Genomic DNA, 9771 nt, shown 5'->3' with positions numbered 1-9771 from the left:
TGGTTCAGGCAATCTTGCTCCATATGAAATTCCACCAATGGTAACCGGCATATTGGACTCCTCATATTGAAAAGGTAAATTTCATAATAACGACTCTTCCCTAGCGAGATCATTAGAATGAGCAATGCTCTCGGGATAGTGATCTCCCATTCATCAGGCACACTGCACACACCACCTGTGGATCTGTACGGTTTTTGCTAAGTTTTTATTTTAATTCAAGGACTTTGCTTCATACAAAATGTAATTGTAGAAACAACTGCAGAATTCAAAGTTTGGCTGATAAATATTACTCAGGCAGCAAACTAGGCAATCACAGAACTTTTTTTTTTTTTTTTTTTTTTGTAAAGTTCCAGTTGTGTTGCATGGTTGGAACCTTTATCATTTTTAACACTGTTTTTTAAATATAAAGTTTTGCAACAAACCTCCAATTTATATCAAATATAATTAAAAATTAACAACTGATGAATACATTGTATCAAAAAAGTACGAAGATAAACATTTTCCATGCACATACTTTATATATATATATATATATGTATATATTTTACATGCAAACATTACTTATTCAAAGTACAGCCACTACGAGACTGGTTCTGGATGCAGAAAACTGGTTGGTGCAATTCAAGTTTGGCAACTCACTATGAGAATTCTGGGAAATGTTATGTGTGTGTTTAAGAGACAGCGCACAGGCTGTAAAAGATATGCAAACGGGGTTATGAACAACTGTGGTCAGGCTCTTCTGTCATTATCATTTGGAGAAAACCCCCGAGAGAAGAGTGGGAAGTAGTCAACCATGTTCTTCTTTGTGGTCTATACTATATAAGAATTTAAATGATCCAATGCCGTCTATTTCTGTGAGATTCCAGCCATCTTATTTATATGAGATTGTGGCTTTTAATATCTAAAATGATGCAGGAAAGGGAAAGCAGAGGTGGAGGAAAAGACAAAATAAATGAATACCGGGAGAACATTTCCTTTCACTTTCCAATGTGGGTACAATGGTTGCATGCACTATCAGCCATACTGGTTTTTCGTCCTTTACTTCTTGGAGTAAAATAGTAATGTTTTCTTTAAAATTTCAAAGAAAGTGTTTGTGCCTTCATACAAGGAAAATGTATAAAACATTTGGTCACAATCATGCTGAAGCCTGAAATAGGAAAATCCAGCAGGTAAAGCTACAGAATAGATGAAGGTCTTTTTGTTTGTTTTGTTCTGATTTGTTTCCTTAAGTGTCATCATGTTGCATAACCCTACAATTAAAAATTACATCCGTTATCCATAATGTACCTCTCGGCTAAAGCACTTCCTTTCCTCAAAGTGCCCAGATATATAGTGATATAATAGAGATGAGTTGGTTATCTTTTAGCAGAATCCAGGGATGAGATTGGCCAAAGCTCCTAAAACAAAACAAGGTTCAGTTTTTCTCAACATAAAGGTTAGAGGAGATGTGGACGACCACCCAACACCTGTCCCGTTCCCCTTCGGAGACTTTGCCGATAGTGGTAGATACCTTCCGAGCCATTTTCTGAAACGTGTGATACCCCTGCTAACCTAGCTACAAAATGAAACTGGGCCCATCAGGATTGCTGGTCCTCTCAAGTACTCGCTCATTCTACACTCTTGGTGTCCCATGGCTTGGCCACTATCTCAGGCCTACTCCTTGCCAACATTCTGACCAATGCTTCTTTTGTTGTGTGGCCCTGCAGGGTTTCCTTCTCCCCGATTCTCCACCCTCCCTCTTCTCCATGCCAAACCCCTGGCCACAGCACGTCCAACAGTGGCCATGCAGCGGTTCTTCCAGCCCATCAATGGAAGGTCTACCAATCTTTTTCTTTAACACTTCCCCCTTTTGTCACTGTCTTCTCCAACCGCAGAAATCCGCACTTACGCACAAAAAGGAAATGATCCAACATAAAAATACAGAAATCTCATCCCTGAGAGTCAGATTTTTTTTTTCAAACAGGCAATAACAAGAAGGCTCTCTCCAACTGCCCTCGACACAAACTACGCACCATGAAACGTTGCCAGAGCTTTCACAGCCAAGTTAAAACAAGACATGCAATGTGAAAGTCTCTCTCTTTTTTTTTTTCCTGTAAAAGCATTGCTGCTGATGCTGTACTTCTACCTGCATTTCTCCTGCAGGATCCTAAATTCTATTCACCAAGAAAAGGCCGATTTTGTTTGCCCCGATCATTCTCCTCCCACTCCTCAACAAAATTATTTAAAAAAGATTTTTACCCTCCCCTTTGAAGTTTCCAACCTGGCTACTTGAAAACACTGTTCAGAACAAATACCCATGGCATTGTATGCACAGTAGATATCTGAGACAAACAGATCTTACAGGCTCTTCCTCTCCCTCCCCCCACTCCCCACCACGTGCTCAAGTTCAAGTTCTGATGCGTTGAAGCAAGAGGGAGCATCATCGCTGTGAGAGATTTCAAAGGCTAGGCACTTAGTAGTGAACAACTGGAGCATTCAATAGAAACAGTGGGACCTGGAATGACAATTGGACTAATTCTCTACATAAAGTTTTTTTTTTCTTTTTTACTGTACAATTTACAAAAATGCACACAATGAAAAGTTAAAGTTCTATCTAATAGTTTGATATAAAACCAATTCCTTTTCTCTTTTCCACCACCCGCTTTTTTTTCTTTTCTTTATTTTTTCTTTTTTTTTTGTGTTGCTAAATCAAGCTTATATTGTAAACAAGACAAAACATTGAGGGCATGTTGCAGTTGACAGGAGATGGAGGGACAGAAACAGAAGTCCCAGCAGCAAGGAAACAGTCCTTACAAAGTAGCTTTATCGGGTGTCAGTGTGAATGACTCGACGTGGACAAAGAAAATAAAAGAAATCCCCAGAGCAGCATGTCGAAGCAGAGAGTCCTGGGTGACACAGTGCTTTATCAGCTTGCAGGTTTGTTACTGGCTCCACTGAAAATGATTGCTGTTGTTGAACACTGAGTCAAAGGATTGTCTCCCGTTCTGATTTGAGTTTCTCCTTTCCCAGTGTGTTTCCCTCTTCCTCTTAATGTTTGAATGAGATAAAATACAGGTTCGATTTTGTACAAGAGTGTCAATTTCCATCCCCGACACCCACTCTGACCGGAAACTTAAAACAAAAACAATCACCCACCCAACAAAAACTATGGATCGACAGTCCTTTTTCTGCTGTCAAAGTTCAGACCTTCCCACAGCTCTGTGCATACATTGCAGATTTGGCATCTGGTATATGTCATTTAACTAGACAAGGCAGTAGGCAGGTGAGAGATAGAGAGAGAGAGAAAGCACTCCCTCCACAATAACGATCTTCATTTATTTATTTATTTAGTCTAGTGCAAAAGGGGAGGGAAAAAGAAGAAAGAAAGGACAGAGGCTGAACGAGCGTCTCAGATGGCGTCGGGTTTGGAGCAGTTCTCGCCAGCAGCTGTTTCTTCCCCACCCCATGACCCCAGTCACCATGTGTGTCTGAGCACACAGCCATCCAGATGATAAAACTCATCGATTCCAAATGCGTACACCGGGAAGGGGTTTGCCTTTATGCTAGCACCAGTCGTCCTCATCGGCTTCGTGGTAATAGCTACGGGTTCTGGCACATGTCCCAGGGCCCGTGCTGAGACCCAATGTGTAGTGGTAGCCATTGGGAACCCTACGGATTTGGTGAGACTGGGAAGTCAAGGATGAGACATAAGAAGTCCTTGAGGACCTTCCTGAATTGGTGGCGACAGCCTCCTCGAAGGTGAGTGTGTCCTCGGGCACGACACGGTACGGGCTGTCACTGTCGTCGCGGTGTCCAAGGTAGGGGTCGGAACCAATGCGAGCCACCGGGGAGCGCGAGTGGCTCTGAGAGTCCCTATGCAGTAACGCATTATGCTCAGACAAACCTCGGCTCAGGCGCCCCGGGGAGAAAGCGGGCAGGCTGGCTTGGAAACTGGTGAAGTGCACGGGTGAGGAGTTGGCGGTCTTGTAAGTGATGCTGGGGCGGGGGGTCAGCGGAGTCTGCGGGAGCTGTCTCCGCCCGCGGCACGGGGTGCTAGCACCAGATGTCAACAGCAAGGGGCTCCCATTAACTGAACCACTACCCTACATGAAAATTGGAACACAGCAAATCAAAAATAAAAAAGGAAACACCAGACAGACACAAAGGCACGCGGGTAAAAAACAGAAGGACAAGCAACAGGAGGGAAAGACACATCACAAGAGGAGAGAAAAAACGAAAAAGAGAGAGTTTAGACAAGCACAGTCAGGGGAAGGAGGTTATAGAGAAGCAATTAAAACAGAGATGTAAAGAGCTGGAAAAGTGCCGTGAGCGATAAATCAGAACAGAAACAATCAGAGCATTAGTAGGATGCAAACCAGCAGATGGCTCCAACAGAAAGGGACACTGTCCAGAGAAAAGGCATACACACCAATCATATTCTTTCCCAGCTCCTTACCTGAGATATTCAATGGAGCCAGTAGGAAAATGTTTATTATTTTCCACAAAACAAATTGGAAAAAAAACCCTAAACTCTTTCATATATATTTTTTTAACATTCTGCAGTCTTTTTCAGGTTTTTGACACCTGAACAGTGTCCATTTTTTGATTTTCTGTTGAAAACTGAAAGTATTTTGGATTTTTGGTAGTGCGATGAAAATTTCTGTTGAATTAAAAAAGCCAGTTTTTATCACACACACCCACAAAAAAAGATGAAAATGTTTTGACCAGCTTGACTTTAAAACAGCTGGGATCATTAAAGAGAACACTTAACAATCTATTTACTTTTCACTATTTATGCTGTACATTTACTTTGTGGGTCTCAAGCTGGATGGCAGCGGAGACAGGTCAGTTTTACACTGTTGGTGAAATAATGTTTTTACAGTCTGTGAGTCACTTTGTAGAAATCAACAGAGTTACGTTGGTGTGAAATTGGTGGAAGCAAAAGGAGAGTCAGGCCCTTGTGTTGGTGTTTGTTTGCAGTGTCACATGGAAAAATATGAATTTTCTGAAGTATTTTTACAAACATTTATTTCTTGTTTGGTTGAAACGACCTGATAGCGCCCTTTAACTTTGGAAGTGACACTCTTATATTATCTAGCTATCTATCTATAATATACACACACAACTGTCAGGTCATTCCAGTTCTTCTTCTGCCATATACATTTTTTCCATTACATTTTTGTAGGTGGACTGAGTGGTAGTGGAAGATAGCGGCCTTTGTCTTCTATATAGCGAAGTTACCATAGACAATAAAGGGGAAGGAATGCAGATCAGGATAAGTAAAAAACACATCAGATATCTTCTGACCAATTTTAACGAATTCAGATCAGCAGGGCCTGATGCTATTCACCCCAGGGTGCTGAAGAAATTAGCTGAAGAAATCTCGGAGCCACCCATTGGCAATAAAATTTACAAACTCTTGGATGACAGGCTTGGTCCTGGAAGACTGGAAAAGGGCTAACGTAGTGCCCATCTTTAAAAAGAGGGAAGAGGAGGAGCGGGGGAACTATAGACCAGTCAGCCTGACTTTGAGACCTGGAAAGCACTAGAGCAATGTATAAAACCTTGGATTTGCCAATACCCGGAGGATGGAGGGGTGATCACTAGCAGCCAACATGGATTTCCTAAGAACAAATCATGCCAAACCTGCTTGATTTTCTTCTTTGACAGGGTAACTGGTTTGGTTGATAGGGGGAATGCAGTGGACATAATATACTTGGACTTCAGCAAGGCTTCTGACACAGTCTCACATGACATTCTGATAAGTAAGCTGGAGAAATGTGGTCTTGCCGAAACTACCATTAAGTGGATACATAATTGGTTCAACAACCACAAACAAAAAGTAACTATTAAGGGAATGATGTCAGATTGGAGGGAGGTCTCAAGTGGGGTTTCATGGGGATTTGTTCTGAGCCGGGTGTTGTTTAACATCTTTGTTAATTATCTGGATGTAGGAATAGAGAGTGTACTGATCAAATGTGCAGATGACACAAAGCTGGGGAGAGCTGCCAACACTTTGGAGGATAGAGCTAAAATTCAGAGGGATCTTGATAAATTGGAGAACTGGGCTGTAGATGACAAAATGAAATTCAACAAAAAGACAAATGTAAGGTGCTACACTTAGGGAAGAAAAACCAAATACACAAATACAGAATGGGGGATAGTTGACTTGGGGACAGCGTTGCTGAGAAGAATCTGGGAGTTGTGGTGGATCATAACCTCAACATGAGTCAACAATGCAATGCTGTTGCAAAAGAAGCAAATGCAATTTTAGGTTGCATTAACAGAGACATAGCAATGCATGTCACCGGAGGTGACAGTATCACTCTACTCGGCGCTGGTTAGGCCTCAGCTGGAGTACAGTACCCAGTTTTGGTCACTAACGTATAGAAAGGATGTAGAAAAACTGGAAAGGATCCAGAGGCGAGCGACAAAGATGATCAGAGGGATGGAATGCAAGTCATATAAACAAAGGCTGAAGGAATTGGGTATGTTTAGTTTGGAAAAAAGGAGATTAAGAGGGGACATGATAGCGGTCTTCAAATACTTGAAAGGCTGCCATAAAAACAATAGAGAAAAGTTGTTCTCTCTTGCTACAGAGGGCAGGGGAGGCAGAATGGTTCCTGAGATGCCAAATTACAGTCAAGATCACCACCTCCACCAGGCAGCGGTGGCTTCTGGGACCCAGTCTGCTGGAGCTGGCAAACATCAGGACAAATACTGTGTGCTGCTCAAGTGACACAGAGACAGTCCATTCAAGCTAGCAGACTTAGGCAAATGGAGGTTGTGTTGTTCATTCCATTAATGCTGAGTGGGGGGGATAGGAGTCAGCTGATTTGTGTATTTATTTATTTTGAAGCAGGGAGGGCCAGAAATCAGATACTTTTGGAGATGTATAGGCAAAATGCTTCCCTGGCCTGGCAAAATCTGCTAAGCCAGGCATGGCTCCTGGTTAAAGGTGGTGTCCCCAAGGGAAGGGAAGAGCTAATAGAAGAAGAAGAAGAAGACGATGACCCTTGAACGTTAATAGGCAGATTACAACCATGCAGAAACCAGCCCAACCGAGCTTCTCACAGGCCCCTCATCAGGGCAAAAAATCCTCAGCTCATTAGGGTGGAAACTCTACACTGACTGCACTGTTTATTTAAAAAAAATCCATGTGTTCCAGCGTGACCAAAGGGACATATTAGCAGGTCCCATGTGAGTCAATTGACATGCATCGCTTGGGGGCCTTTTTAATGCTATCCTGTATGGAGAACATACATGGACACTGGAATGACATTCTTCGTCCATCCTTCCTAAATCAACTCAGGCATTTGTTTTTAAAGAGACACACTGGGCAAACTAAAAATCAACAGAGTAGTGGGGACAGGGTAAAAGGTGTCATTGGAGCTCAACACTGAATGATTATTAACTCCGGGGAACCTTTTTATTTATAATTACAATGTGCATTGCATTTAATGCTCTAGTATATACATATAAAAGAGGAGAGGTCCTGCAACCCCACTAACAATAACAGAAGTAATCATCTTCCCTTCTCTCAAGGAGGAACAGCAGGATCAGAAAGAAAATTCATCTGCAGAGCAGCTGAGAATGAAATAGGATACATTTAAAGATCATAGTAGCTGGAGATAGAAAAGACTTGTTTGATCATTGAATCCATCCCTGTGCCTGGCGGGGCCTGAATGTGTCAGACACCAAACAGACATCTCCCGTGGCATGACTAGCTGAAGCACCCTGGTCACTGAGGTTTCTACAGCACAGAGAAGGCTGTTGGCTTAACTGGAATCAAGCAACTTGTTACTTGCGGGGGAGGGAGGTGGAAGGGGGGATTACTGCCACTTGGTGGCAATTGCTGAGCTAATGAGGTAATTGGCTTAGCAAAGGGGAGGATACATATTTGGGAGGAACAGGATGTAAAGGGGAAGGAGTTCAGAGGGTGTGCTGATACCTATGCTACATCCTGCCACGTTGGGAAACTGAGGATTAAAGGAACGTAGGTAAAAAAGAAACATATTGTGGGTGATGGTGACTCAGAGACCATGAAAATAGGCTGGGTAGCACTGCTCCTGGGGGAGCCTGAGAAGCACCCTGTGACACTTGGTCTTAACCAACAGACCAATAAGTGGATGATTTTACAGAGCGTGTTCTATACCTTAAGTACGCCAGTGCGTGTTGCCAAGCAATGCGGTGGGGACTAATGAGGCATTAAGCATTCAGTTACTGTCCACACCCAGCCTCTGAGATTATAACCTGTTTTGCTGCTAGGAATCGTGAAAGTACAATGCACCAGGAGAGAGAAATAATGCACAGAACAAGGCAAAGAGGTGGAAAGATCTGTTATCTTGGGGGTGGCACTAGTTATTATAGAGACTCTGCTTCTTTTTCAGCCTTTCTTACTTTTATCCCCTGGGCTCTAACCCACGCAGAAAATGTAGCTAGCTTTTCTTCCCTCGGAGCCATCCATTTATCAAGCGATGCTGCTGCGGGGATGTGTGTCTGTTCCAATGACAGTACCAGTCAGCCCTCCTGAGACGGCCTGTCAGTCACACTCAGACTGCAGTTCTAGACAGATTTCTAAGTGTGGTCACAACTTTCTCCTCCCTAGAACTAGCGCTAGACAGCGTTTTGAGACCCACTTAGGGCTCACTCTGGCAACTCAGCTTCCATCCAAGTTCTACTTTTTTCCTACATCATGTTAGCTGGTTCCCTGCTCCCGTAGAGTTGATGTATTTGTGGGTGGATTTAGCACGGGGGTAAGGTGCCCATCCTAGCTCTTGTTTCAGAATGCTGCTGGAAATGCTCCTATTCCATGAAGTTTTCCAGCTGCAGACGGGACCATGTTGGAGGCCATCTTCTGCCCTCATTCGCCCCTGCTGAAGTCAGTGGTTGCATGGGTGGAACTGAGGGCAGGATTAGTTCTCTGGGTTCCCTCTCTCTGCACTGGACTGTACTCGCTTGTATCGTGGCGGTCTGGATTTATGTGGTTATTACAACTCCATTTCTGTATAACGCCCACAAGTGGCTTCTGGCTCTATGCAAAGTGCGGCAATAGGCGCTGGGTTAATATCTCTATCTCCTGGAGAGAGAGAACGCAAAAATCAGGAGTGCAACCTTCCCATTCTGCCCTGCCAGCCTGCCTGCCTGCCTGGGCTTAGACCTGGTGGGACAATTTCCCCAGGAGAAGTGAGAAGGTAGTTCAGTCTGCAGGCCCCACTTAGTCTTTGGCCTCTCTCCTGACACTGCCAACAAGGGTGCTGACTGGGAGAGTGGATTCTGAGGTATGGACCCCTGTTCTGTAGGAACTGGGCTGAAACCATGTGATGTTATGAGCGTAATATAATATCTCACTGAAAGATGACAGGGCCAGAAAGAGTTAATTAACTCACAGGCTGACCTGACCCATGGACAAACTTTAGAGACTTGTTAGGAAAATACGTAAATGAACAGAGCTTTGAAATGCAAGTCTGCATTGTTAGAGATAGAAGAGTAGATGTTTGCTCAGGTCTTATGATGTAAGCAAATAAGTCTTGTCTATCGCTATAGCTTTGATTCGAAGATCAAAAACAGAATATTAACATTTAGGACAATACTTGAGTGAAATAGTAGTATTGTCTATGTGTCTCTTTGAAGGTTGTGGTAACCTGTATCTGAACTGTTTAATGAATAAATTACCCTGTGCTAATTGCCAGGATGTTTGGAAGAGAGTTAAGCCTATTGTTTTCTCAGTCCAAAAGGCTGCTGGAAATGTATAAAGACCCTGGGACACGATATTGCTTCATCTCAGATTTG

The 9771-nt window shown here is 43.2% G+C and overlaps 1 protein-coding gene across 9 annotated transcripts in view; it reads right to left on the bottom strand.

Annotated features, from left to right (window-relative positions):
- Positions 1-207: 207 nt before the first annotated feature.
- CACNA1B (calcium voltage-gated channel subunit alpha1 B) overlaps positions 208-9771 on the bottom strand; it is a 521426-nt gene continuing 511862 nt past the window's right edge. For 8 of the 9 annotated variants that reach the window (XM_075060705.1, XM_032765199.2, XM_075060699.1 and 5 more), the window contains one exon: positions 208-4082. In XM_075060705.1, coding sequence (XP_074916806.1) covers positions 3543-4082 — 540 coding nt within the window. In that variant the 3' untranslated portion in view covers positions 208-3542. The remainder of the gene's footprint in view (positions 4083-9771) is intronic. The other variant, XM_075060704.1, reaches the window with a different exon arrangement.

The sequence above is a fragment of the Chelonoidis abingdonii genome, chromosome 24 (genome assembly GCF_003597395.2).
Source record: "Chelonoidis abingdonii isolate Lonesome George chromosome 24, CheloAbing_2.0, whole genome shotgun sequence".
Classification (NCBI taxonomy): Eukaryota; Metazoa; Chordata; order Testudines; family Testudinidae; genus Chelonoidis; species Chelonoidis abingdonii.
The sequence above is the reverse complement of the archived record's forward strand: the minus strand, read 5'-3'. Positions and strand labels throughout refer to the sequence as shown.